We start from the raw sequence: 27,354 nt of genomic DNA, 5'->3' as shown, positions 1-27,354 counted from the left end.
ATCTGACCCGTACCACTGCTCGCTGTCGACTGAACCGCCCTCGCCGCCTGCGCCGCACACCTAACCTCTGATGTGACGTCATCACACGACTAAAACAAGTCATAACCAGAAACATTCACTGTCCAAATCCGTCAAATTTAGAAACATTCATACACAGAATTATTCAAAATAGAACAGTATTGATCTAGAAAAATTAATTATGACAAATGTATTTGTCTATAAACGTCTAAAATTATAAAAGTTTCGCATGCAGTTAATGGAAAAATAGAAATGCATGTTTATATTTAAACAGAAACTGGCAATGTGAAATTTTAGTGCGAAAATTAGTGGTAGAGCTCGGAAACTCTGTAAACGACCACGATAGGCGGAGCCAATGCGTACTTCATCGAGTGAGGAGATTGAGCAGTGGCGTAGCAAAAAACTATTCTATGATCAAGAAGGGTTTGAGATTCATAATTTGTAGTAGTTAAAATTTCCTCTATTCAATAATTGCAAGATGAAATAGTAAAAATCATATCTAATGCTAATACACGTTGATTTCCTAGAAATACAAAGCAGAGAGGTCGAATAAATAAAAATACACAATGAGTAAAGAGTAAAAACGCGTTTATTGCAAAAAATGTTTCTACTGGTATCTTTACTATAACTGGTAATATTGAAATGTTAAACTTTAAGACGAATTCCCTACACATGTAAGTACACGCCACGCCACTGTTTTCTGCCAACACCCCTAATTTAAAGATTGGACTCGTCCGAGACGAGTTTTCGTCTCTGCGCACTCCTACCACCGTGGACGATCTGATTTGTGTGAAGACAGCTCCCAAAACCAGCTCCTCGAATTTCCGAAGAGACCCGAACATGAAGCCAGTTTCAGACTAGCAAAATAAGTTTCAGTTTGCTTAGATGTATGTTTGGTTGTCAGCTTTGAAACCGTTTAATAAAATAAAAATCCGAAAAAACACTAAACACCCTCTTAAAAATGACATTTTAAGAAAGTCACTATGCTAATAGCGAAAAACTCAATTATTTACCACAAATTGCTTTTTAATTTTTCCCACTTTTTCACCTAATTTCAATATTTATGGCTCCGCAAATGCATTATTGTAGTTTTCGCCCCATTTCACCCCGAAATCGGTTTTGTCACACAATGCCCTTTTGACCACTAATTCAACAATAAAAAAGACGTTTTTTAAAAATAAAATTATGGCCTTTTAGTTGTCGGAACAATGTTAAAAATTGTTATGTTGCCCAGCTCCGCAAATGCACTGTTGCAGTTTTCGCCCCATTTCACCCCGAAATCGGTTTTGTCACACAATGCCCTTTTGACCACCAATTCAACAATAAAAAAGACGTTTTTTAAAAATAAAATTATGGCCTTTTAGTTGTCGGAACAATGTTAAAAATTGTTATGTTTTCCAGCTCCGCAAATGCACTATTGCAGTTTTCGCCCCATTTCACCCCGAAATCGGTTTTGTCACATAATGCCCTTTTGACCACCAATTCAACAATAAAAAAGACGTTTTTTAAAAATAAAATTATGGCCTTTTAGTTGTCGGAACAATGTTAAAAATTGTTATGTTTTCCAGCTCCGCAAATGCATTATTGCAGTTTTCGCCCCATTTCACCCCGAAATCGGTTTTGTCACATAATGCCCTTTTGACCACCAATTCAACAATAAAAAAGACGTTTTTTAAAAATAAAATTATGGCCTTTTAGTTGTCGGAACAATGTTAAAAATTGTTATGTTTTCCAGCTCCGCAAATGCATTATTGCAGTTTTCGCCCCATTTCACCCCGAAATCGGTTTTGTCACACAATGCCCTTTTGACCACCAATTCAACAATAAAAAAGACGTTTTTTAAAAATAAAATTATGGCCTTTTAGTTGTCGGAACAATGTTAAAAATTGTTATGTTGCCCAGCTCCGCAAATGCACTGTTGCAGTTTTCGCCCCATTTCACCCCGAAATCGGTTTTGTCACACAATGCCCTTTTGACCACTAATTCAACAATAAAAAAGACGTTTTTTAAAAATAAAATTATGGCCTTTTAGTTGTCGGAACAATGTTAAAAATTGTTATGTTGCCCAGCTCCGCAAATGCACTATTGCAGTTTTCGCCCCATTTCACCCCGAAATCGGTTTTGTCACACAATGCCCTTTTGACCACCAATTCAACAATAAAAAAGACGTTTTTTAAAAATAAAATTATGGCCTTTTAGTTGTCGGAACAATGTTAAAAATTGTTATGTTTTCCAGCTCCGCAAATGCATTATTGCAGTTTTCGCCCCATTTCACCCCGAAATCGGTTTTGTCACACAATGCCCTTTTGACCACTAATTCAACAATAAAAAAGACGTTTTTTAAAAATAAAATTATGGCTTTTTAGTTGTCGGAACAATGTTAAAAAAATTTATCTTGTCCAGCTCCGCAAATGCACTGTTGCAGTTTTCGCCCCATTTCACCCCGAAATCGGTTTTGTCACACAATGCCCTTTTGACCACCAATTCAACAATAAAAAAGACGTTTTTTAAAAATAAAATTATGGCCTTTTAGTTGTCGGAACAATGTTAAAAATTGTTATGTTGCCCAGCTCCGCAAATGCACTATTGCAGTTTTCGCCCCATTTCACCCCGAAATCGGTTTTGTCACACAATGCCCTTTTGACCACTAATTCAACAATAAAAAAGACGTTTTTTAAAAATAAAATTATGGCTTTTTAGTTGTCGGAACAATGTTAAAAAAATTTATCTTGTCCAGCTCCGCAAATGCACTGTTGCAGTTTTCGCCCCATTTCACCCCGAAATCGGTTTTGTCACACAATGCCCTTTTGACCACCAATTCAACAATAAAAAAGACGTTTTTTAAAAATAAAATTATGGCCTTTTAGTTGTCGGAACAATGTTAAAAATTGTTATGTTTTCCAGCTCCGCAAATGCATTATTGCAGTTTTCGCCCCATTTCACCCCGAAATCGGTTTTGTCACACAATGCCCTTTTGACCACTAATTCAACAATAAAAAAGACGTTTTTTAAAAATAAAATTATGGCCTTTTAGTTGTCGGAACAATGTTAAAAATTGTTATGTTGCCCAGCTCCGCAAATGCACTGTTGCAGTTTTCGCCCCATTTCACCCCAAAATCGGTTTTGTCACACAATGCCCTTTTGACCACCAATTCAACAATAAAAAAGACGTTTTTTAAAAATAAAATTATGGCCTTTTAGTTGTCGGAACAATGTTAAAAATTGTTATGTTTTCCAGCTCCGCAAATGCATTATTGCAGTTTTCGCCCCATTTCACCCCGAAATCGGTTTTGTCACACAATGCCCTTTTGACCACCAATTCAACAATAAAAAAGACGTTTTTTAAAAATAAAATTATGGCTTTTTAGTTGTCGGAACAATGTTAAAAAAATTTATCTTGTCCAGCTCCGCAAATGCATTATTGCAGTTTTCGCCCAATTTTTTATTTCACAGAATTTTTTGATAGTTGATAGCGATCGTCAGGATGGACCCATATGCAACGATACTTAAAAAAATATATCCGAAATTGAATTAAAATCGGAAATAAATCAGGCTGAATTACCGGGCCTGCTAACAGATTATCATTTATACTCAATTTATTAGAGCTTTACATGAACAGTCAGTCAGACTACAATCAACTTGGTACTATCACTGTTTTCATTAATTATAATTACACAACTGTGTGATAAGTGAAAAGAATTTTCGGTAGAATCGTTTACTACGAGTTCCATATGTCCCAATTTTAAATAATTTTTCATGAACGAAATGTACGTACCCCTCATTTAGTTTATGATCCCTAGCTCTCCTTTTCTCCACCGACAACAAACGGTTTAAAGCTATTTTGGGCATCAGGCGGCGTTTGCTTAAAAGGACCATAAACCATAAACCATAAACCGCCCATCTGGGAATCTCCCATGTGTTTTGTTAAAATGTTTTTCACAAGAATTCTGTGAAGGGTGTTCAGTAAATTATCATTTATTGCATCTTTATTTTCTATTTCCCAAAATCGGACAATATTATCACCAAAACAGGCGAGTTATGATAACAGGCGTGCATAAATTGGGCACTATTGAATCCCCAAATACCGGGCACCCTCTCTTTACGTGTTCGAGTCCTAGAAATTCGGCACTGCATCTTATCAGGTCAAAACGGATTATTACCTGATCACCCCTTTTCGGACATCACAGAAAAAAAAGACGAAAAAGACAACTTTATCAAAAAAAATTTATTAAAGGTGTGAACATCTAAAAACAAGTTATTTTGTTTTCTTGTAATACAAATTTACGTAGTTTGTGCCATTCTGATACAATGTACCTAGATGGTACTTGAACTTCCGCAGTGGATAACAACACATTTCAGCTGAAAACCAAATTACACTGACAGAATATTTTTAGTGGATGCAGCATTCTATTCATTAATTTCATGGGTATTGTCTACTGAAGTATTATCAAAGTGCAGGAGAGTATGATCCTGTTTTATGCAATGTTTACAGCTCGATACGTTTACATATTTTATACAAATGATTTTGGTTTAAGCAATTAGTCCACCAGTTCAAAGCTTTTATCATCTCGTATCGCTTTCGCGCAATTATCTTTAAAAAATCGGGGCAACTCTACAAATTATGTGACTTTGAACAAATAGGACATGACATTGATTGTCTGTTACACATTTACTACACATTTTTAGTGTAATATTCCCGTTTATATGATCAGTACTTTATATTATTAGATATTTTTTTCGATAAATAGCTCTATTAGTATTGTACGAGTAGGTATCAGCACTGAAATATTTTCTGGGTGTTATCAGCACTGAAATATTTTCTGGGTGTTATCAGCACTGAACTACTTTTTCGGTGTTCGCTACACTGAAAAGTGTTCTGGGTGTTTTTTGGACCGGATGATAAAGTGCATAATTTTGAGAATTATGAAAAAACTCTAAATTCTAATATTAAAAAGATGTTTCTTTGATCCTTGATGTCTGTAATGGTTTAACATGTAACAAAGATGGTTGTAACGAATACAAGGTATGTTGAAATAAACGCAATAAACTTCCAATTATAAATATAATGTTTTTGTTTTACAGCATTTATGTTCCACTTCGGATTAATTCAATCGACAGCCAGGCTCTAAAGGTTTACCACGAAAAATGAGAAAAAACAAAAGTGGTTATCACGAATACAAGGTATTCGTATGTTGAAATAAACTCAATAAATTTCCAATTATAAATACAATCTTTTTGTTTTACAGTATTTATGTTCCACTTCGGATTAACTCAATCGACAGCCAGGCTCTAAAGGTTTACCACGAAAAATGAGAAAAAACAAAAGTGGTTATCACGTATACAAGGTACTTGTATGTTGAAATAAACTCAATAAATTTCCAATTATAAATACAATCTTTTTGTTTTACAGTATTTATGTTCCACTTCGGATTAACTCAATCGACAGCCAGGCTCTAAAGGTTTACCACGAAAAATGAGAAAAAACAAAAGTGGTTATCACGAATACAAGGTACTCGTATGTTGAAATAAACTCAATAAATTTCCAATTATAAATACAATCTTTTTGTTTTACAGTATTTATGTTCCACTCCGAATCAACTCAACCGATAGTCAGTAATTCGACAACTTCAAGTTCTCCAAGATTCTCGAAGTTTAATCGTCTTAAATTTGGTGCAAATTTTTAAATTTGTTGTTAAAGCTATAATTTCGTTATTCAGAAATAGTATTTAGTAGTCCTTATCCTCTAAGATATAATTAGTCTATTGTGTTTGTATATCTTGTGGTAACTGATATCTATTGAAAAGAAACCCGAATTTATTCGAACAAATTTTTACCCGCACATTATAACTTTATATTTAATTATGATTATGTTTTTTTGATATTCGCTATTCCGCTTGTAAGATTCGAAAAAAGTTTTCTGCAAAAAATCTAAGCACAGTTGTTTTCTGTCCTAAGATCTTACCTGGTCGGCAGAGACAGCCAGTCTTTTATGTTTTATTGAAAGGGCGCATGAGTCTTAACACTTTTACAAAAACCGTCATAATTTCACAGATAAGGTTTATGAAGGTTGCATAATCTTAGAAGGTAAGGTTTACTAATTACTACACTATTTTTGTTTTGAAAGAAGGCGTTGTGTAAAACATTCTGTATTTATGTTTAAATTTGAAAGGAAATGTGCAATATAAGTTTGTTACTTGATTTGTTACTTTATTTAATTGGATAGTAAATTTTGTGTTGTAGTCGACAATACTTAAAAAATATAGTTTTACTTGGATTATAATTGCTTTAAATTTTTCTTTTAAGAAAGACGTAATTGTTGGATGAATATTATAAATATTACAAATAAGTAACTAAATAAGGGCTAATATTCACAGTTTGTAGAAAACACAAAAAAGACAATTTCTTAGTATTAACGGCCTCTTGGACACTAAAATTAAAAACAATAAAGAGAAAGAAATTAACTGTGTCTGTACAAAATCAAAATTGGGTCATTTATTATGCACAAAAAATATAAAAGGGCATTGTGTGACAAAACCGATTTCGGGGTGAAATGGGGCGAAAACTGCAATAATGCATTTGCGGAGCTGGAAAACATAACAATTTTTAACATTGTTCCGACAACTAAAAGGCCATAATTTTATTTTTAAAAAACGTCTTTTTTATTGTTGAATTGGTGGTCAAAAGGGCATTGTGTGACAAAACCGATTTCGGGGTGAAATGGGGCGAAAACTGCAACAGTGCATTTGCGGAGCTGGACAAGATAAATTTTTTTAACATTGTTCCGACAACTAAAAAGCCATAATTTTATTTTTAAAAAACGTCTTTTTTATTGTTGAATTGGTGGTCAAAAGGGCATTGTGTGACAAAACCGATTTCGGGGTGAAATGGGGCGAAAACTGCAATAATGCATTTGCGGAGCTGGAAAACATAACAATTTTTAACATTGTTCCGACAACTAAAAGGCCATAATTTTATTTTTAAAAAACGTCTTTTTTATTGTTGAATTGGTGGTCAAAAGGGCATTATGTGACAAAACCGATTTCGGGGTGAAATGGGGCGAAAACTGCAATAATGCATTTGCGGAGCTGGAAAACATAACAATTTTTAACATTGTTCCGACAACTAAAAGGCCATAATTTTATTTTTAAAAAACGTCTTTTTTATTGTTGAATTGGTGGTCAAAAGGGCATTATGTGACAAAACCGATTTCGGGGTGAAATGGGGCGAAAACTGCAATAGTGCATTTGCGGAGCTGGAAAACATAACAATTTTTAACATTGTTCCGACAACTAAAAGGCCATAATTTTATTTTTAAAAAACGTCTTTTTTATTGTTGAATTGGTGGTCAAAAGGGCATTGTGTGACAAAACCGATTTCGGGGTGAAATGGGGCGAAAACTGCAATAGTGCATTTGCGGAGCTGGAAAACATAACAATTTTTAACATTGTTCCGACAACTAAAAGGCCATAATTTTATTTTTAAAAAACGTCTTTTTTATTGTTGAATTGGTGGTCAAAAGGGCATTGTGTGACAAAACCGATTTCGGGGTGAAATGGGGCGAAAACTGCAATAATGCATTTGCGGAGCTGGAAAACATAACAATTTTTAACATTGTTCCGACAACTAAAAGGCCATAATTTTATTTTTAAAAAACGTCTTTTTTATTGTTGAATTGGTGGTCAAAAGGGCATTATGTGACAAAACCGATTTCGGGGTGAAATGGGGCGAAAACTGCAATAATGCATTTGCGGAGCTGGAAAACATAACAATTTTTAACATTGTTCCGACAACTAAAAGGCCATAATTTTATTTTTAAAAAACGTCTTTTTTATTGTTGAATTGGTGGTCAAAAGGGCATTATGTGACAAAACCGATTTCGGGGTGAAATGGGGCGAAAACTGCAATAGTGCATTTGCGGAGCTGGAAAACATAACAATTTTTAACATTGTTCCGACAACTAAAAGGCCATAATTTTATTTTTAAAAAACGTCTTTTTTATTGTTGAATTGGTGGTCAAAAGGGCATTGTGTGACAAAACCGATTTCGGGGTGAAATGGGGCGAAAACTGCAACAGTGCATTTGCGGAGCTGGGCAACATAACAATTTTTAACATTGTTCCGACAACTAAAAGGCCATAATTTTATTTTTAAAAAACGTCTTTTTTATTGTTGAATTAGTGGTCAAAAGGGCATTGTGTGACAAAACCGATTTCGGGGTGAAATGGGGCGAAAACTACAATAATGCATTTGCGGAGCCATAAATATTGAAATTAGGTGAAAAAGTGGGAAAAATTAAAAAGCAATTTGTGGTAAATAATTGAGTTTTTCGCTATTAGCATAGTGACTTTCTTAAAATGTCATTTTTAAGAGGGTGTTTAGTGTTTTTTCGGATTTTTATTTTATTAAACGGTTTCAAAGCTGACAACCAAACATACATCTAAGCAAACTGAAACTTATTTTGCTAGTCTGAAACTGGCTTCATGTTCGGGTCTCTTCGGAAATTCGAGGAGCTGGTTTTGGGAGCTGTCTTCACACAAATGACGATCTGTCATTTCGCGGACTCTAACAGCATTATCCTTGACATGTCAAATTGTTCCAGCTGTCCCTATTTGAGGTTAAATATCTCTTTTTTGTTGATAAATATAACAATTTACAATGTCTAATCAAAATAATGCTGGTGGTTTAACAAATACCGAAGACGATGAGCTGACTTTGCCTCGGGCTAGCATTAACAAAATGATAAAGGAGTTAGTCCCATCAGTTCGAGTTGCAAATGAAGCAAGGGAATTAATCCTCAACTGTTGTACGGAATTTATCCATTTGCTTAGTTCTGAAGCGAACGAAATATGTAATCGATTGGACAAAAAGACTATAAATGCGGAACACGTTTTGATGGGTATGTTTCATCATTGTTAAACAACACAAAAGTAAAGTTTTTCGCAGCTTTAGAAAAGTTGGGTTTTGGAGATTATCAAACCGAAGCTGAAGCTGTTCTTAAGGACTGTAAGGCTGTTGCAGCGAAACGCAGGCGACAGAGCACAAGGTTAGAAAATTTGGGAATACCAGAAGAGGAGTTGTTGAGACAACAGCAGGAGTTGTTCGCCAAGGCTAGGCAAGAGCAGGCTTTTGTGGAGCAACAGCAATGGGAGCAACTACAAGCTGCGGCACAAGCCCAAGCTTCGGCTCTACCAAACAATGATGATGATTACGAATGATTTATTAAACGCTTTAAATATTTTGTTATTGTTTTCATTTATTTTTTAATATCTTAGATTTAGGCTTTGTATCAACCACAAACATTCAATAAATAGTGACCCAACGTTTTTTACAAGAAAATTATTCATCTGCAATCTTATGCGTACGAAGTCTAAACAGGATAAAATAACCAATTTCCTAACGCTGAAAAACACTCATTATTACAGTCTTGGTAATGTAGTCCCTGTAAATAATTAAGTAATAAAAATAATTATTAAATAAATGGAAAAAAAACCTTTAAAACTAAGCGCCAACTAAGTGCCAACGTAACATGTTTGCCATGTTTTGATCTTGGCAACACTTTTTTCATTGAAATATCCCCAAGATAATGTCATTTTCTAATAGAAAAAAAGTTATTTAATTTCCATTTAGCACGTAACCGCAGAACAATTTTTATATTTAATACAAAAATAGTTTTTTTGATAAGCAAACTAGAGATACAAAAAGGCGCAAAGCTGCCGTACATTGAGGTTATGTGAATGAACTCGTGTAAGTAAATTCTCCAGATTTTTTCATCATTATCGCAAATAGTGCGCTTACCCAAGCATGATATTTTAGAATGTTGAAAAAAAAGTAAATAAGCAATAAATAATCTTTGAAAAAAGTGCACGATGTCGAGTAGCGAAGTTGGTGTTGAAAAAAATGAAAACGCTGAAACCAAGCCCCCAACACCCAAAAAACGAGGAAGGAAAAGAAAATCAGAAATTACTGTGAGACAGTTTGAGGAGGAAATTGATACAAGTCCAAAGGAAGAAACTGTATCAAGAAGGGGACGCCTACGTAAAAAAGTGAACTATTACGAATTAGCTAATCCAGATAATCTGGAATATACACTACCTGTCCAAACGGAAATCAACTATTTTAGTACCAGCGGAAACGGGGAAATAAAAATTAAGAAAAAAAAAGTTAGGCACCAAGAACCAGATTTTTCCGAAACTTCTGCTGACAGTAAAGAATCAGCGAAGCAGAAAGATGAAGACAATGTTTTAAGTAATAATGAGCCGCAAAAGGGTGAGTTATTCAAATTAGTTATCACAGCGTAATAAAAAATGCGTTAGATTTATTTAAATCAACGAATGGCAAAGAAGATGATAGTTTGCTTCAAGACTTGGTTCTTGAGGACTCTACCACAGATTTTGAGGCAACCACAAGCACTCCGAACTCTAAGGACAAAAGATACAATTACACAGGCGAGACTGTGAAAATGATGAATAAACTGTTCAGTTTATTTGCAAACACTAGTGATGATAACAGTACAAATAATACCAGCAATGGTAACAATTTACCAAACAGTGGTAAAAGGTAGGTGGTTGTGACTGGAATATTAAAATTTAAGGTTCAAATCACTCAAAAAATTATCAAAAATTCGAATTTTTTTTTGTTAATTAAATCACTCCGTTTATTAAACTTAAAAAAAAATAAAAATTAATAACAGGTCAGGCAAGAGACAACGAAAAGATAACATGAAAGAGGAAGACTTGGATGACGGCACTGGCAACGTCACGTGTGCAATTTGCAACAGCACATTTGACAAAAATATATGGACCCACCATAAGCAGAGATATCATAATAATTTAGCGTGGAGGGTTGGAGACCCACCTTTAGTGAGTCACCTAAATGTTAGTGACTAAAAGTTAACGAAATGTTTAAGGACTTAAACGACCAATCTTTTGTAATGCACACTCTCAACTCGTTGTACAAGAAAAAGAAACCTTTATATTGTGATAAATGCGGGGAAGTAAAAAAATCAGTAGTTGGGTTTTTATCTCACCGCTCCCAATGTTTAAAATCGGGAGAACAGCTCGAATCTGTTAAAATTTCTTGCGACTTGTGCGGGAGGAGAATGCTACCAGTGAGTCTAACAACTCACATGAAAATGATACACCAGAATCCGGACAAGGAGGAGGTTCCGGAAAAAACGACAAATAACGCGGCAAAACCGCTTCCTTCCAAAAGAAGTGCGGCTAAAAAGTACAATTACAGTAAAAATCCGAATTTATTTATTATTTGACTGTTTCAGAGCAATGAGAATTATTGAAAACGTTACGAAAGTTGATAATAAGGTGAAATGGTTTAGAGACGTGTAAGTTTTTAATTTTTTCTTTCAGGACCAGTATTTTTCAGCAAATTTAGATCTAGGTTCACAACAATTTGCAAAAGACTTGATGCAGAAAGAGCTAGACGAGACACAATTTATAGAATGTAAATTCAAGTGTAATTGTATTACAACAAGCATGGAAGATGCCTTGAGTCATTTGAACGAATGTCCGGAAAAATTTAGTGAAGTACGTTTTGTGTTGTTCCGTCCTGAATTAATTACTTTTTTCAGGGTTTTGTTTGCAAGCAATGTTTGCTGATTTCGTCCAAATTGGAAGACATTATTTATCACATTGAATTTGCTCATGAAATTAATGTAACAGTTGATGGCGACCCCAGTTATGTGGACAAAGAATCCAACAGTAAGTATAGCACAGGTGTTTCCCATTAAGTGTTCAAATATTTAAATAAATTACGGGAGCCCCAGATCAGGTAACATTATTTTAAAACTCAAAAAAAATGTGTGTTTAAATGAAATTGAAAAAAAGTAGTATGTATACAAAAAAAAAATAAGGTTTGAAGTTTGAAAACATTTTTCGACAAAACTGTTGAAAACAATAAAAAAAACTAAAAGAAAATTAATAAATAATACATTTACAAGGTGAGTGCTTAAAGTTTATTGTACGTAATTTTATTAATCGTATAATTTGGAAAACTTGTTTGCTGCGCTCACTCGTTTTGGCAAACATTATGTTCGCAAAACAACAGACTCGCCTTGAATTGTAACTGATTGCTAAAACATCCCGTATACTTGAAGAAAAAACAGGGGATTCCTATTAATTTTGAATATTTGAATGTTCTTTAAATGTACCGAGTTAAATTTAAAATACGTTTTTAGAAATGCCCTCATTTTTGCAAAGCACGGTGCGAAAAACCGAAAAATGCCTGTTCCCGTATGCTTTCGACTGGACCTTAAAATTGTGAGTGTTGCGTTTTCAGAAAAATATTTATAAAACTCGCGTGCCATTGTTTTAGTTGTGAGGAAAATTTCTCTGATTTACTTTTTGAGAATTTAAAACCAAACTGGCCGCTCCTTAGACCCGAGACGGCCGCTCAATATCTGCCAAAACTTGAGGAGTCTTGTGACGTGGCTCGAATCCACGTAACGTGTTTCACAAACACGCTAAAAGACTCGTACACGTACGAAAAATACAAATTATTTGAATCGCAAATTCACGATGACCACAAAATAACCCTGTTTTGTGGGGGCCCTATTTCGGCAATGTCCTGGTTGCCAACGCCTTACACGTGTTTGGAAACCAGTCAGGTTTTGGCCGTTTCGGTACTTAACTCTCCTGATGAAAAATACGAGACTTATCAGAGTTATGAAGTAAGGTCTGCGATTCAGTTTTGGAATTTCGGTCAACTTCGAAATACGGAAGCTTCGTTGCAAAAACCTGAATTAGTGTTTAGTTTAGCGCATGATTACGGCCCTGTGTGGCACATGGAGTGGTGTCCTTCAGGGTGTTACAACTTGGAAGGGGGGCGGATGGGGCTTTTAGCGGTCACAGGGTCAAACTCAGTGGTTTATATTTATTCAATCCCATTTTTTAATCAAGAATTGTAAGTTAATTTTTTGTTAAATAACTAAAATAAATTTTCAATTGTAGAGGTTTGTTTTACAAACCTAGACCTGTAATAAAGTTATTATTACAAAGGCCAGGTAATTCGTTACTAGGGGGACTCAAGTATTATCCTTGTAAAATTTCATGGAGTAAAGTAAGTCATTATTTAAGCCAAGTTATCACGTATTTATGCAGTTTTTCAGTCTTCTGGTCATAATTTTATAGCTGTGGGTTACACAAATGGTTTTGTGGCCCTTTTTAACTTGAAAACAAATTCCGTAATATTGAAATATTGCGATGATGATAATGTTCCATGTATTTTGCCCCAGAAGTGCTTCCAGGCGCATTCGCACGCCATCACAGGTATGTACAGTAAAAACATGTAGTTGATAATTAAAAAAAAATAAACCCATGAAAATTTCGCCTTCCTGTTTCATAACAAATAAAAAAGAAAGAAAAAAATAATTAATAAAGATTAATAATCTTTTGAAATATTTTTTTTTAATTTTTAATAAAAAATTGAAGCTCTTGCTCTCTACCACCTCAACGGGGGCTGCCGATGGCTGCTTTCAGCTTCCGTAGACCGCGCTGTAAACCTCTGGGACTTGGACGACCACAGTTATCCCATCTGTACGGTCAAAAAGAACATAATTACTGATGGTTTTTGGTTCAATAATTGGCTATGTCATGTGACAGCGCCCGACGAGGGCTCAACTACAGGTAATTCGACTTGTAACAACTTCAGAAAAAAACAAAATATTTCTAGCGCATGTTACAACAATGCTGAAACAATCACGCGATTACATGTTCGATCCTAATGTGACACTAACATGCTCGCCGTCTACGATTTCGGCAATCTCGGGTAGTGATTGGCTGAATGGTGCCGTCCATGCCAACGCAGTAGGCGAGATTGTGGGGATTTTCCCCCACCAGATGCTATACACACCTGATCAGAAAGCGCTGAAATCGAAACGAATGGTGTGTCTTTAATAGTTTTGGGCGATTTTGATTGTTTTTTTCAGTTGTTTGGTTACACCACCTTGATTGAGAAAAATACAACGGGGGAGGAGCGAGTCGCCAATGACAAAATCCGCAAAAAGACGTTGCAAAATCTGTCGACGAAAAAATTGACGGCTGGGATAAAATTATCCAATATCAAGTCGGATTTTGACCATAGTAGTCTATTCATGAACGAGCCGGTCTTGTACGAAGAGGCCGAGCAGAAATACGCTTTGTTGTTTTGTGATAATAAAATGGTAGTTGTGTTTTTTTACATTGTATTTTTTTATTAATTATTTTTCACAGGAATCTTACGATGATTTTCCTAAAAATGTGACTAAACAGTTAACTGCGTTGTCGAAAGATTACGGGATAACGCCCCCAAATCAGTACCCTCTAAATACAATAAACAAAATTGTGTTCAATCCTAACCGACAAGCGAGTCTGTATTACGCAACGGGATATCAAGCCGGGTTTGTGAGACTTAGTTGGTTGCAGTTTTTAAAAAGTGACCAACAAATTAAGTAGGTTTTGTTGTAATTTATTTTGTAAATAAATTTTTGGAACTGTTTATGATTTTATTCAATTTCAATAACATCCTCATCCAACTCTCGTTCCTTCTTCTCGATTTTAACCATATGAAGCTTTTCTTCAAGATCGCGAATGCGATCTTCGTAGGCTTCATTCTGCAAAATCAGTTTAGAGTTTGCTTCGATTTCCTGGTCCAGAGTGCGGCTGAGTTTGGCAATGGTTTGCTCATATTCGGAGTTTTTTTGTTGGAGGTTTTTACAGTAACTTTCCGACTAGAAAAACTGTTTCGTTACGTACATTTTATACAACTAAGACTATCACCTGAAGAAATTTGATTTTTTCCAAAATATTCCACTGATTAGTTGTCTTTTGTCGAGTTATCCAATTATTCAATGTTTCGTATTTTGCTGAATTTTATCTTTTAATTTATTTAAGCGTGATAAAATGGTGTATACTTACCATAGTTTTCAATGTACGCATTTTCCAATTTAATGTATTCATTCCTCAATTTAGAATTCTCTTGACTCAGCAAGTGACACGCATTTTTAAATTCTTCAGCACTTTGTGACTTTTTATTAAGTTCTTCAACAAACTGGTGTTCATTTTCCAATTTATCTGTACTCCTAGAGAAACATTAGTAAGGCGCTACTACTTTTTAGGAAACTAACTCTCTAATTTTCGCAGTCAGCGCATTAATTTTACACTGTCTATCTTCAAGTTCATCTTGAAAAGCACGGGAATATTTCAATTTGTCCTTCAAGTCTTCAACTTCCCGCGCTAGGCACTGTTTTTCGTGCGCAATTTTTTGAATATTCTCGTTCAAAATTTGCGTTTCAGACATCTAATAACATGAAAATAGGGTTCGAAGAATGATTCTTTCACGAAATACTAACCCTCATCTCTTCTTTTAATTTTAAAGTGGTGTGGGACTCGTTAATTTCCTTCATTTTTTCCTCAAGTATTTTCGATTTATTTAGCGCCAGTTTCAGGCTAAATTCTGTTTCTTTTAATATTGATTTATTGGCCTCCAATTGTCGGCTCAACTCGAAAACTTTAGAATTAGAATTATCGAGCTCTTTCTTCAGCTGCACCACTTGACTCTAAAAGAATCACTCAAAAACCTATCTCTAGCTAAAAAAAAAATAAGAACCCGTTTTAGTAGCAATTCATTTCGGATCTCGCGATGACACAATTCAAACTTCTCAACATCGACCCCAGTTCGGCTCCCTTTAACCCTTTCCCTTAATTGGGCGATTTCGCTTTCGCACTCCATCCCAAAACCTGCAACCCCTGCCATAAGAGAAGCCCTCCAAGAGATATTAAAATTATATTGGAATTTGAATAATCCCATTATGTTACTGCACTGCGCCTGTCAATTCTTTCCCGATAATTGCATTTACTCAGTGGCTGAATTTAGCCCAAGCAAGTCAATTCCATTAACAGAAAATGGAAACATGGATTAGAAACCAGTGCAATTTTCGAAACCATCGCTCGCACTCATTCAAAGCATCGCTGAAAGCTCTGTTCTCTGGTAAGAAAGCAACACACGTTGAAACCGATCCCTTCATTGAAACAACACCTGAAGACGGGGCGAAAATTTGGCGCAGGTTGAGTCTGCACAGCTTCAGGAAGCGAAGGGAGAAGAAACAGGAGGAGAAGAACAAACCGATCCTTCCTGCGGTCCTGCAGACTTACGACAAGCAGAAAAAGGACCTCGAGTGGTTGTGACTGTGTTATTATTCATGTTGTTTAGCTTTAGATTTTGTGTAACAAGGATTGACGTCCTTACATACTGACAATCTAATAAAGCGCTGAAATTTATGAAATTTTATTAAGTAAACCGCAAGATGAATTTAAAAAAGTTCTTGGGCCGCGAAATTCTGCTATAAAAGCAAGTAACGGAGGGAACCAACTTCAGTTCTTGTGTAGTGTTTGTAAGACAAAAATAGGTAAATAAAACGCTCCTCACCTGTGTTTGCAACAATGACACAACAATCGTTTTTTTTGACGTTTACCCCCTTGATTTAGTTTTCTTTTAACTAAAGCCCGTTTCACACTTGCAGTCAGTAATGGGTATGAAGAGTTTTTTTACTGGAGTTTTTCTCATTTCAAGTGTGTATCTTCTTTTCATACACCAATTTCAAAACGTTTCGGCCGCTCCAGGAAATGCAAATAATGTCGATTCACACAGATTAAGGGCCAGGCCTTTTGCTAGGCTAACTCCCCGGACTCAGTATAGCCGGATTAAGGCCGAGCCTTTTAACGAGTTTATAGGTAAGTTTGGTTGTTTCAAAATGTGTGATAAAAAGTGATTGCAGTCGACGATGACGATCTTTTCGAGCTCTCAAAACGGCAAACTTCGGACGATTATGGACATTTACGTTTTGGAAAACGGGGAGAGGAGCCGTTTGATGACTACGGACATATGAGATTTGGAAGAAGCGGCAGCGATTAAGCCAATAAATTATTTATCGTTGTGTTAGTTATCGCAGTTTTGTGTAATGGCTGGTAATAAATTTTGCAATGTAATTTTGTCTTCTTTCTTTTACATTATATTTAATGATTCCTTTTGCTATTATTCTCTACTTAACGTTAAATTTTTGCTAAACACTGTGTTCAAAATAAGCAGTCTTTACTCAAAAATTTCGCCAGAGAAAGGCTGAAAAAAAAATTATTCTTTAATATATGTAACAGATTACTTAAGCTTTTTCACAGGTGATTAAACTTCTTAAAAACATTATTACAACTTTTACGTTAGTTCAAAAATTGCTGCTTGTTAACAGCTTGCTTATTTTCGTTCGTTGGTTGATTGTGCAGCCATTGAAAGTTGTATGAGAGGGCCATTAGCGTAATGGCCTCTTTGGAAATACTAGAGCACCATTAGTCACTCATGACAGCTCTAGTGAGGACATAAAGTGCCCAAAGTGGGGAATATGAAAAGAAAAACGTAAACGAGAGATTTTTTATTAGTATATCTATTCTCTTTTCTAGATACAATCTGTTATATCTTTAAAGTATGGCATTTGATATATCTCGCATTGATTAGGACATTTTGATGAGTTAAACTATCTTTGTACTATTACAACAATAACCGAAAGTAGTTAAAAATGCTTAAAGACCCAGAGATGACGATATCCGTTTTAATACTATTGTTATTAATAAGCTTTGTTAAAACATGGATTCTAAATTAAAGTCTATAATATTTTTACAATTTAGGATCTCATTACCCTGCTAATATTTTGATTACAGTACTTTGTTAGTGCGAAATGAAAAATGAACAAAAAATGAAACAATTATTTGTCATTCACAGCAACTAAAAAGTACCCCACTGACGGAAATTTTTGTTAATTTTTCATAACAAAAACCAACAAGGTCCAGTAGAATGTGTCTCGTTAGTGAACATGCAAATATTCACAATATTTAAAGCACTTCACTTAAATAATAAAAAAAATATATTTGAAAAAATAAAATAAGGCAGGCACACTTAGTGTTACTTGTATGTACAACATTAAATATAAATTACTTGCAAGATAAAAACTTAAGTCTAGGAAATTATGAAATAAGACTAGTTAATGAAATTTAGCGGCATTTACGAAATCTTTTAAGTATTTTCCAAATACTGTGATAATTTAACTCTACATGTGATGTGATTCCTCCTCCTCGCGTTCGGTAAAGTTACACAATGTTGGGCTTGATGCCACTTGACGTAAGAACTTTATTAACGAAATTTACGATAGCTATCGCTGGCTGTTCGGGCTCCAGCTCTGCGAACAAATGGCACTGATTGTCGGGGTTGCTCACGTTGGGCTTCCGCGCGATGAATCCGAATATCCGGCTGGAAAAAACAGTAAACTCAGTTCTTAACACAAAAATATATTCCATATTGAGTGCGATTTTTTTCTTATTATTTTTACTAACTTTGGACTGGCCGCTGACCCTTCAGTCGCACTGACCGTCCACCGCATCTCGTCCGGGTCCAGGCCACAGTGCGAGATGGAATTAATGGCGTAGTGCCTCCTGAAGAACAATTTCCTCTTGTTGTCCGTGAGAGTGATGCCCTGTCCGTTGACTTTGAAGTGCACGACGGCCGATTCCGTTTTGGGCGTTTTCTGCATGAGGTGTGTGACGGCCTTCCGGATGGCTTCGGGGCCCGTGAGCGACTCCATGTCCATGGTGAAGAGGTACAAGACGTTGCAGGCGGCACCTTGCGTTAGCAGCTGTTGAGCGGGGTTGTTGGCACTGTCGTGGTACTTGAGGTCTCCCTCGGGGAGGATTAGGCGGCACGGGAGAGCGAGTGGAGTGACTGAATGCTGGTAGACCAAGGCCGATAAAGAGCTGAAGACCGGCTCGGACGGGCAGCCCTTCAACTTGACGCCGCGGGAGGTCGGCTCGATGAGGAAGTGCCGGATGAGCTCGTCGCCTTGGGTGGGCTTTGACGGGAAGTTGGAGGGAACTGTGGCCACCTTCAGGGCCATGCCGAAGGCCCCAGGGAATGAGTTCGAGTCGCGCACCACGAACGTGCCCGGGGGCTGCTCTCGCAACATGCTGATTGCTGGAGGAAAAAATAATCGTAAAGAATAAAAACATGAAAGGGAAATTGTGTAATAAAATTGTGTCATTTACTTAATTCGGAAAATTTGACTTTGTACTAATTAATAACAAAAAACAACGTAAATAAAGTAAATATTCATAATAAATGTTCACAAAAATTCGTAACTGTGCTCACCTTCCTCCCGGGAGATGGTGGGCTTGTACCAGTACTTGGAGGTGTCTCTCACAAACTTGACATTGGCCGCTGAAACTTCGTGCGGAGGTTCGCTGTTTGAATGAACCGAACTCCTCCTCGAGTTGCCGAAATAGACGGTCGGGGAGGCTGACCCGTTTCTTGTCGGACTCTTAGGACTGTGCTGATAGTTCTCCGAGTAGTTCTCTTTATATCCTGGTGGAGTTGCTGACACGCTCCTTTGTGTTGTGTATTCTGAAGAGCCGTTTATCATGTCTGTCGGAGAAGTCGGTCGGTCCTTTCTGTTCCAACAAAAAAAAAACGCTTGCAAAACATACAACAAACACCCAAGTGTTGACATGCTGTAATAAAGTGGAAAAGTGCATTCCAAATTTACGTGATAATGAACTACGACTTTCCAGACATAACTATGTACATCAACTGGATGAAGTAAACTAAACAGTTAAAAGCGTCCGTTTGGAGTTCATTGTGCGAATGGAGGTTTTCAAGACAGTATCACAAATTTTGTCTAAGAAATTAGTAGATACAGACACAATTCGTTCTATTTCTCCTGCTCATGTTGCTAACATTAAGTGAGACATGCTCGACGGGCAACATGAAGCTACTTTACCTTTCAGGAGAAAGCGACCACTTCTTTGTAACTTTATTAGAAGACGGGCAACTCAAACGTCTATAAAATTTCATAATTCAGTAGTTGTACAAACAAGCGTTATCAGATCGATAACCTTAAGTAATTTTGAGATAACAAAATGCATTATAGTGTTACTGTTGCAACTCACCGCTGGGTTGTAGGACTTTTGGGCGGTAATCGTTCGGAAGGTATGTCGAATTGCACTGTCGGTGTGGAAGGGTTCGTATAAGGAGTTCGCACGTGTACTGGGAAAGCTGGTGTTTGCGGCCTTGGCGACGAATTGTGCGAAGGACTCGTGTCAACATCGTTCACACGCCAGGAGTGTGTCTCCTCCCGATACTAAAAACCAAACAATTACCACTTTGAAACCCCAAGAATCGGGCAAACACCATGCGGAAAGCACTGAATTATCGATTAACTGAGGAAGAAAGAAACGGTAAAATGGGTGTTAGTACCTGCCATGCAGATGTGGTGTTATTAGGACTGTTGCTAGACTTATCTGACCCACTTGATAAGCTAGCAATCAGATCATTGAGTGCATCTATGGGAACGCTATCATTCCTTGCTGGTGAACTATCAACACTAGAGTCGTCAATACCCACCAAACCCCCTTGGTTAAATCTCGGACTGTGTTTATACTGCTCCTCGACTAGAGACAACAACCCGCTATCACTCTCGGCCCCTCTTGAAGGAGGCCGCACTATCTGCCCCATGGGGTTCGCAGCTAAAATCGCCGCCGGCGAATCTGAATTCTGCAAGGATTTTTGTGTTAGGGTTAAGTGTCGTGTTAGTGAAGGTGAGAGAGGTTTAATCCAAGTCGGGCGAACTCACTTGAGCGTATCTCTCGTGGGCCCGCTTGACGGTCATGAAAGGCCGCTCCGTTTTGGTGGTGTATTTGCCGGCGCTGTATGTTCGTGACAGCGTGTTGTTGTTCTTTTGCATGGTGTTGATGTGCAAAGGGATTGCGTAGTCTTCTTCATCGTCGGGGAAAGCCGTTGTATCGCTGGTGTAGCCGTCAAGACGATGGCTAGCTGTCGGCTTCATGTGCCGGGACTGGACGTGCTTTAGCTCGCTCAAAAGGCGAGTTTCGTGAGGCTGTCTTTCTTCCCGCAATTGCAGCTCGCGGCGCTCTTTCAGCTTCAGCTGCTGCTTTTGCAGCCACGTCAAGTTCTTGCCAGTGTAGCTGCAAATGATGCTCTTTTAGACCTCTTAAGTTGATGCTTTTTTTCAAATATTCTATTAATTATGCATTAAACTATGCAAAAAAGTGGAACTGTTTTAATCCTCACCTATGCAAAATGATCCGGAGAATCGATTGGCATCGAGAAAACTGCCAAATTCCCAATAGTTTTTTAGTTATGAATTTTTTAAAATTTTACCAATTTTTGCTTTTATTTGCAATTTTCTCGAAAACTATTAGTCGGAGAACAAAGGTCTTTTTTGAGAAAGATAGATAATTTAAAGAGCTTTCCAACGATAGTCACTTCATGGGGTTATCTCTAATAGTTCCGGAGTTATTGCTCGATAATTGTTCCGGATACCCAGAATAAACCAAAATCGCGTCAAAAATTGGAAAATTCAAACATCAAAAAATCGAACATATGGACTTTTTTTGGACTTCTAACAACTCTAGAGGGTTGTAAAGGCATATATAAGTCCGAAAAACTATGACAGAACAAGTTTTTAAAAAAATATTTTTTTCACTTTCTTGAAGGTAGTTAGTTACTCAGGAAATTTTAGCAAAACAAATCAAAATTTTAAATCTCGTAAAAAGTTGGTATAATACAGAAAATGAGCCGCTGAATTCAATGGAACAAACCGCATAGCTCTACGACTTTTAGTTTTTGAGTTATAAATTTTTTTGTTGAATAAAATTTTTCACTATGAAAAATGGCTATCCTAATTTTAGACAAAAAATTTTAAATTTTTAATTCTTGTGAAAAATTTACACAATATGTAAAATAAGCCGTGGAATTCAATGGAACAAACCGCCATTATCTGTACCTCGGCCCCTCGGAGTACAAAGATTCGATAGAGCAGAAAAAAATCATACGTTCGTTTAAAAAAAACACTTTGTATAGATTAATGTTTATATTGCCTTTATTTTCTTTACTTCATGTTGTTGTTAAAACCTCTGGTATAAAAGAAAACTTGCAGCAAACCGATAGATTAATAAAACATTAATTTGAAAGTTGATAGTTTAATTTAACCATAGTAGTAAAAAAGAGCGCTTTGTGAAAGGGTGGCGAAAACGCTCCTCCCAGCATAAACATATCAATTTTAGCCTTGGCGTTTGTTTGTTTAAGCAAATTTTTTATTAACTTGGGGCTTATGGCGCGCAAATAGCAATAAAGTCTTGTAATGAGTCAAGACTTTATTTTTATTTTACGACCTCGCATTGCCAACTTCCACTTCATTGAACACTTGAAAACATATCGATTGCGAATCAATCCCAAGACACTAAACCTTGTCATTTTTCCGTAATAAGACACCCCTTCCTTTTGTTACATTGTTTGATCTTTGAAAGCTGACACGAAAACAATGGGCACATTACGTCGCATTATGCACCCACACATCTTATTAAAAATGGCTTTGGGTGACCTTAGCGATTTTTCGGATCATGCGATCTAAACTCAATAAGGTTGGGGTTAACGAGTTTCGGACCCACGTAGGTATATCATAACGTTGCACTGCAACTGTACGTTTTTTGCTGCGAGGTCGATCTACTCGTCTTTCCAAATTAAGAAAATGCCTCCCAAGAATGCTAAAGGTGCTACCGAGTTCAACGACACATCTAACATTTATCCGTTGTTTATTTCTGTAATTGCGAGAAGTAACTAACACACCTCGAGGAAACGTGCTGATACACATTACCAGGACCCGTTCGAATCAAAAGGGGCCTTTGGCAGCTCTGATTGGGGAAAAGAATTACAACGTATTAAGTTTAACAGGTGTTGCGGGCATTCATAATTTATGAATGTAAATTTATTGAAATGGAGTAAATGTAGTAGCCGTAATGAAGACATCAGCCATATGGCTGTCCCAGCTGTTGGTTAATCCAAATTAATTGTGAATGGCTCGAGTTTTATGTCCAAATAATTTTCACGTGCCCGCCCACTGTAAGCGCAAATTACTGACCCTACCTACGACCGCAGACCCACGTTTAGTGGACCAAGAAGCAATTTGACGTCACCTTGTTTGTTTACTTCGCCGAGGCTGGCCATATAGGTACCGATCGATTATCAAATCGAGGGAGACCAGCTGAGAAAATGTCGCGATCAATCAATGATAACAACAATAAATTACTCATCCCGGTTCAAAGATTGTATAATTCTGTCATGATTCACGAGGCACGGTGCCAACCAGCGCTAAATTTAAAGTGTTTTGGAGACGATGAAAGGACTGATTAGCTAATCGCGATTATAGCCTTGATCCTGAATGGCGGTGCGCTTTCCTCGAAAAGAATAGCGGCACTGCCCTGAAAGGAAGTCGAACGCATACCGGGATTATCAGCATTATGAGCGATACTTTCATCTCCATTTTGGTATCGTTTATTAAAGCCTTCGAAGCCGCTGAAAAATGAGCAACAACCGCAAATGATTGAAAACTATGGGACCAGGAATGCAACAAGGCTGCCGGCCATAAGTAGGTTAAAATACACATGGTCGCAAAAATGCAAATAGCCTTACAAAGTCACTTATGGCAATAAAACGCGCTGAGAAACGAGTTAAGTGCGCCGTAAATGTGCGAACGGTAGCTGGTTTCCCGGGATTTATTAGTAAATTTGGCGATTTTGGCGGAACATATGGCAAGTTCAAGGGTACCCACCCATTGATTGTGGTCCCGCGCCACTTTCTAATAATTCAACCCAATAATCAGTTTCCGCTTAAAATGGATTTGGTCGTTTATGGTGTGTTGTTGTTGCCACACGGTGGGAACTTTCTTGCTAGTTATTTGGAAAAGCGCAGATGTTCGAACAATTCCACTCATTACTTTGTAAACACAAAAAATAACTTACGACTCGTGAAATTCCGGTGATTTCGTCCTGAATGCCCCTGGAGGCGATAAACTCTCCGAGTCCGAATACGCCGAACTGGACTTGTAGTCATCGTATCCTCGGAGCGCTCCTTCCGTGATACTCCGCTTCAAGGGGGTGTATCTCTTGACTTCGTCCTTGTAGTACTCCTCCCGGAACTCCCTCTTGATGGGGTGGTTGGCACTGAGCGCACTGGGGGTGAAGATATCGTCGATGGGGTCCCGCTGCCGCGCCTCCGGGGGCGAGTAGGACCTGGAGTACTTCGAGAAGGTGCTGTAGTTAGAGGGCGGGTTTGAGAAATTCGGCACTGGCTTGCTCCCGAAGTCTGGATACACTTGCGTTTGCACTTTCTTGAGCGTATCCCCCGTGCTTTTGTTGACGCTGGCCTTGCGCACGAGACTGGGGCTGGACAGCCCCTTGGAGTCGGCGATCATGCTGTTGGAGTTGACGCCGTAGCTGAAGGGGCGGCTGTCCTGGCGCGCGTGATAGGGGATGTTCTTGTCCTCCTCGTCGTCTATGTAGCGCACATTGTCGAGGCCGAAATTGTTGGAGGACTGGTCCTGGTGCGCCGGTTTCAGGTCGGGAATGCTCTGAACCGTTAACATCATGTCCGAGACGAGTTCGTCCAGCTCGCGGTGCTGGTCCTCGGGGGTCAAGGGGGAGGGTTGGGCGGTTAGTGGGGGGCTCGCGGAGGCGGTTGTGTTGGCGTTCTGCTGGTGGCCTGCCGCCGACAAACAAATCAGCAAACTGCCGCAGCGAGGTTTGCACGTACCTGCCGAAGAAATGCCAGAGTCCATGGACACCGTCAACGGACTGGAAACGGCGCCTGGAGACAGCTCCGGCTTTTTGGCGATGGTTGCGTATATGCTGCCGTCTAGAGGCCCAAACGTGTGGTTGACGTCGTCTGCAACAAGACAACGCAATTCCAACAATCGTTCAATGCAAACCCCTGAGGCGATTTGAATTACTTTGAAGTGACCGCATGAATTCCTTCCGCCAGGTAATCATGATCATTTTCTTACATTGAGCGACTAAGGCATTAATTATCTAATTTGCAAGTTAAATACATTTTTTTAAGTGCAGCTTAGTCGCACTTATTGTTTAAATGTAATTTATTAGACGTATCGTTAATATCTATCAAGTCGCGTTTAAGATAATTTATTGCTGCTTGAATAAAATCGCATTTGAAAGGAAATGTTAGGTGATGTGACCATCTAACGTGCAATAATTTCCATTTGCAATGTTGATGCCGAACCGTTTATAGAATTCAAACATTAGATTGTTTATTTAAAATTACTTTATGTTTGTTTAAAACCTTTTTAAAATATTTATGTGATCTTAACAGCTGATTTAACTATGCAAAGTGGCTGCTATTCTTGTCACGGAAAAACTATATGATGCGTTTTCCAACTGCAAACTAGGCGGTGTTTTCTTTATAATCCTTGATGGGAAGCGAGTTCCATCGCGTTGAAAGTGGCAGTTGAAATACTTAACAGAATCACCCAATAATCTCTTCCCGTATGAATAAACTACTATCAGATAAAGTAGAAAGTTACGTATTCACATTTTATTGTTATTCAGGATGATTCAAAGATGCGTAATTTTATCAAGGACATTGTGCTATCAAAATAATTTATTTTTAATGGTTCTATCTACTTAGAATAAATAACAGTTTCCACTTATGTATTTCGTAAAAAAGAAAAACACAAATAAATAGCACATAAAACTACAAAAGAAACTAACCGCAGATGCCAAATTAAAAATGAATGTTGCAAAGTTTATGCGTTTTTTGTCCCAAAACGGCGAGATTTCTGATGAATTAATTAATGGCCATTTCCGTTGACTCAGTGGACAGGTAAATTGCCCGCTTCGTCACTTGCTCTAAAGTGCATAAATATTTATGAATTTATCATAATTGGGCAAAAATCGAGCGGCGTGTGTGATTAACCGATCAAATTACTTAATCGCGTCAATATTTCAGTTCCCGTGGAACGAGTTCAAGGTAGATACGCGTATCACTTTAGGTCCATATGTGGCGAACCTCCCGAAAGATAAATCTCCTGTTCCAAGCCTTAATATCGCAATTAATCGGTAACTGAGTCATACGGGAGGAACACAATCAATTACCGTTTTCCGAAATAAATCACCCAGCAATAAGGAGGTGAAAAGTGGATGGAAATTAAATTATAAGTGAAGTGTTGAACGCAACTCCATACAAGGCAATCAATTAGCAAGTGGAGGATCGGTTTAGTGGCCTTGATATGCAAATGGATCAGCACTCAGTGTCAATATTTTCGATTGGTCTCCAGATCCAGATCTGGTGTTGAAAAACTGTGCACTCGTTCTCCCACACATCGCGCGAATTATTACAGCAATCGAGGCCTTTAAAAGCTAGGGACAATGGATCGTTAAACGTGCTTTACTTTCTTCCCGAGTGCCCTAATCATTTCCTTCATGACTGATTTTTTTTGCCACCGGCAATAATTATCACCATGCTGTCAAATTGGAAGAGTACACAAAACGTGAACGGAGACCAAATTGAACGTAATAATTGTAAATTGCAGCTGAGAACCTCCTCCGGACACGAACCTTTAGACTATTACCACGCTAACGTGCAATTTGCATCTCTAGCAATACTGCTATTGATAAATAAGCTCCACAGGCAAACATGAATAACGCTAATATAGGCCGCGCCTTGGGGGTGGCCAAATATTTTTGCAAACCCCAGCTACACCACGCCTTGTAATTAAATGATATAATTCTGCTAGGGGCTAAAATAATTAATTGGTGCTGAAGTGGCTAATCACAAAATTAAAAAATTGTGTAACAAAGATAAAGGAGGTCGTTATGGACTTTTACTTGCACGAAATTGAATTTTTCGTTTGTAAAAAATGTGCATAGCCACCTGTCGTGTTCCAGATACTTGTTTACAATTGCAAAATCCCGCCTCCGCAATTTGTTGCAGTTTTTCGGCACTTACTTAACGAGTGTCGAATTTTTTTCAATGAGTTGGTCCTTGAGCTTCCATCAGGCAAAGCACTGAATCATTGTTTCTCGAACCCACCCACATCTTTTTCGTTGCACATATAGCCGAGCACTAATGAAAAGTTCTTTAGAAATTACGGATCAATCCTTTTTAGGTGGGAGCGCAGCCCCCACTTATCTTAAGTACAAGATTGCCGGAGAAATTGACATTGCTTATTGTAATGGATAGTCTTCCTTATAATAATAATAAATACTCTTGTTAAATTGGTCGAGAAAGTGGGATCGGCACTCAGCATTAACATTTTGCATACTGTTAATAACGACAAAGAGCGATCTAACAAGCGTTCGCCTGCTGACTTGGCCACAATTATAGGAGATTTATGATTTGTTTTAATCCCAATAAATAAATACCGCAAATGTTTAATTACTCCAAATGAGCGGTTTCTCGACGCGAAATTGATTTAGAGTGGCTTTCTCACGCAAGAAACTGTTCA

The 27,354-nt window shown here is 37.5% G+C and overlaps 5 protein-coding genes and 2 long non-coding RNA genes across 24 annotated transcripts in view; 4 read left to right on the top strand and 3 right to left on the bottom strand.

The window, feature by feature from the left end:
* Window positions 1-4,900: 4,900 nt before the first annotated feature.
* Window positions 4,901-6,216, top strand: LOC135266379 (uncharacterized). Of its 2 annotated transcripts, none has more exons than XR_010334393.1 (5): window positions 4,901-5,041; window positions 5,101-5,199; window positions 5,265-5,363; window positions 5,429-5,527; window positions 5,593-6,216. It is a non-coding gene; the product is annotated as an uncharacterized LOC135266379 (long non-coding RNA). The 2 variants fall into 2 exon arrangements; XR_010334394.1 differs by having other exon boundaries at window positions 5,265-5,369.
* Window positions 6,217-8,553: 2,337 nt separating this feature from the next.
* Window positions 8,554-9,255, top strand: NC2beta (Negative Cofactor 2beta). The gene is made up of 2 exons (XM_969763.4): window positions 8,554-8,913; window positions 8,961-9,255. The coding sequence occupies exons 1-2, from the start codon at window positions 8,673-8,675 to the stop codon at window positions 9,230-9,232; spliced, it is 513 nt and encodes a 170-aa protein (XP_974856.1). The 5' UTR covers window positions 8,554-8,672; the 3' UTR covers window positions 9,233-9,255.
* LOC107398013 (uncharacterized) lies at window positions 9,251-9,647 on the bottom strand. Its single transcript, XR_001575004.2, has 2 exons — window positions 9,508-9,647; window positions 9,251-9,456 (listed from the first exon to the last, which is right to left on the bottom strand). It is a non-coding gene; the product is annotated as an uncharacterized LOC107398013 (long non-coding RNA).
* LOC103313276 (uncharacterized protein) lies at window positions 9,606-14,504 on the top strand. Its single transcript, XM_008196150.3, has 16 exons — window positions 9,606-9,761; window positions 9,831-10,283; window positions 10,331-10,574; window positions 10,708-10,876; window positions 10,924-11,243; window positions 11,293-11,335; window positions 11,381-11,557; window positions 11,602-11,731; window positions 12,208-12,289; window positions 12,345-12,932; window positions 12,980-13,088; window positions 13,138-13,297; window positions 13,460-13,654; window positions 13,701-13,912; window positions 13,957-14,190; window positions 14,240-14,504. Exons 2-16 carry the CDS (start codon window positions 9,884-9,886, stop codon window positions 14,459-14,461), a joined length of 3,285 nt encoding a protein of 1,094 aa, XP_008194372.2. The 5' UTR covers window positions 9,606-9,761; window positions 9,831-9,883; the 3' UTR covers window positions 14,462-14,504.
* Window positions 14,498-16,540, bottom strand: LOC103313233 (paramyosin). 2 transcript variants are annotated; one of them, XM_015980552.2, is made up of 7 exons: window positions 16,434-16,540; window positions 15,615-15,745; window positions 15,358-15,564; window positions 15,133-15,305; window positions 14,924-15,087; window positions 14,786-14,871; window positions 14,498-14,736 (listed from the first exon to the last, which is right to left on the bottom strand). In XM_015980552.2, exons 2-7 carry the CDS (start codon window positions 15,735-15,737, stop codon window positions 14,512-14,514), a joined length of 978 nt encoding a protein of 325 aa, XP_015836038.1. In that variant the 5' UTR covers window positions 15,738-15,745; window positions 16,434-16,540; the 3' UTR covers window positions 14,498-14,511. The 2 variants fall into 2 exon arrangements, with proteins under 2 accessions (XP_015836038.1, XP_008194211.1); XM_008195989.3 differs by lacking the exon at window positions 16,434-16,540 and having other exon boundaries at window positions 15,615-15,815.
* Dsk (Drosulfakinin) lies at window positions 16,534-16,993 on the top strand. Its single transcript, XM_008196151.3, has 2 exons — window positions 16,534-16,738; window positions 16,783-16,993. The coding sequence occupies exons 1-2, from the start codon at window positions 16,534-16,536 to the stop codon at window positions 16,917-16,919; spliced, it is 342 nt and encodes a 113-aa protein (XP_008194373.1). The 3' UTR covers window positions 16,920-16,993.
* A 419-nt stretch (window positions 16,994-17,412) lies between these two features.
* Window positions 17,413-27,354, bottom strand: part of by (blistery) — a 68,142-nt gene continuing 58,200 nt past the window's right edge. For 12 of the 16 annotated variants that reach the window (XM_008196153.3, XM_015980429.2, XM_008196159.3 and 9 more), the window contains 9 exons: window positions 24,648-24,779; window positions 23,858-24,596; window positions 20,671-21,022; window positions 20,295-20,591; window positions 19,988-20,178; window positions 19,819-19,878; window positions 19,191-19,489; window positions 18,383-19,016; window positions 17,413-18,299 (listed from right to left, as the gene is read on the bottom strand). In XM_008196153.3, the coding sequence (XP_008194375.2) occupies window positions 18,140-18,299; window positions 18,383-19,016; window positions 19,191-19,489; window positions 19,819-19,878; window positions 19,988-20,178; window positions 20,295-20,591; window positions 20,671-21,022; window positions 23,858-24,596; window positions 24,648-24,779 (2,864 nt within the window). In that variant the 3' untranslated portion in view covers window positions 17,413-18,139. The remainder of the gene's footprint in view (window positions 18,300-18,382; window positions 19,017-19,190; window positions 19,490-19,818; window positions 19,879-19,987; window positions 20,179-20,294; window positions 20,592-20,670; window positions 21,023-23,857; window positions 24,597-24,647; window positions 24,780-27,354) is intronic. The other 4 variants (XM_008196155.3, XM_008196161.3, XM_008196154.3 and 1 more) reach the window with 4 other exon arrangements.

This window comes from Tribolium castaneum, chromosome 5, assembly GCF_031307605.1.
Source record: "Tribolium castaneum strain GA2 chromosome 5, icTriCast1.1, whole genome shotgun sequence".
NCBI lineage: Eukaryota > Metazoa > Arthropoda > Insecta > Coleoptera > Tenebrionidae > Tribolium > Tribolium castaneum.
Note: the sequence above shows the minus strand (reverse complement) of the source record. Positions and strands in the feature narration are given on the sequence as shown.

What these genes read in the sequence shown, in the direction of transcription:
- NC2beta (XM_969763.4), top strand. Translation starts at nt 8,673, where the DNA reads ATGTCTAATCAAAATAATGCTGGTGGTTTAACAAATACCGAAGACGAT. An exon ending in TGCGGAACACGTTTTGATGG is followed by an intron (nt 8,914 to 8,960) that starts GTATGTTTCATC and finishes AGTTTTTCGCAG; the next exon opens with CTTTAGAAAAGTTGGGTTTT.
- LOC103313276 (XM_008196150.3), top strand. Translation starts at nt 9,884, where the DNA reads ATGTCGAGTAGCGAAGTTGGTGTTGAAAAAAATGAAAACGCTGAAACC. An exon ending in TTCGACTGGACCTTAAAATT is followed by an intron (nt 12,290 to 12,344) that starts GTGAGTGTTGCG and finishes CCATTGTTTTAG; the next exon opens with TTGTGAGGAAAATTTCTCTG. An exon ending in CCATTTTTTAATCAAGAATT is followed by an intron (nt 12,933 to 12,979) that starts GTAAGTTAATTT and finishes TTTCAATTGTAG; the next exon opens with AGGTTTGTTTTACAAACCTA.
- LOC103313233 (XM_008195989.3), bottom strand. Translation starts at nt 15,815, where the DNA reads ATGGGATTATTCAAATTCCAATATAATTTTAATATCTCTTGGAGGGCT. An exon ending in AATTAAAAGAAGAGATGAGG is followed by an intron (nt 15,306 to 15,357) that starts GTTAGTATTTCG and finishes TCATGTTATTAG; the next exon opens with ATGTCTGAAACGCAAATTTT. An exon ending in CTGACTGCGAAAATTAGAGA is followed by an intron (nt 15,088 to 15,132) that starts GTTAGTTTCCTA and finishes ATGTTTCTCTAG; the next exon opens with GAGTACAGATAAATTGGAAA.
- Dsk (XM_008196151.3), top strand. Translation starts at nt 16,534, where the DNA reads ATGGGTATGAAGAGTTTTTTTACTGGAGTTTTTCTCATTTCAAGTGTG. An exon ending in GCCTTTTAACGAGTTTATAG is followed by an intron (nt 16,739 to 16,782) that starts GTAAGTTTGGTT and finishes AAGTGATTGCAG; the next exon opens with TCGACGATGACGATCTTTTC.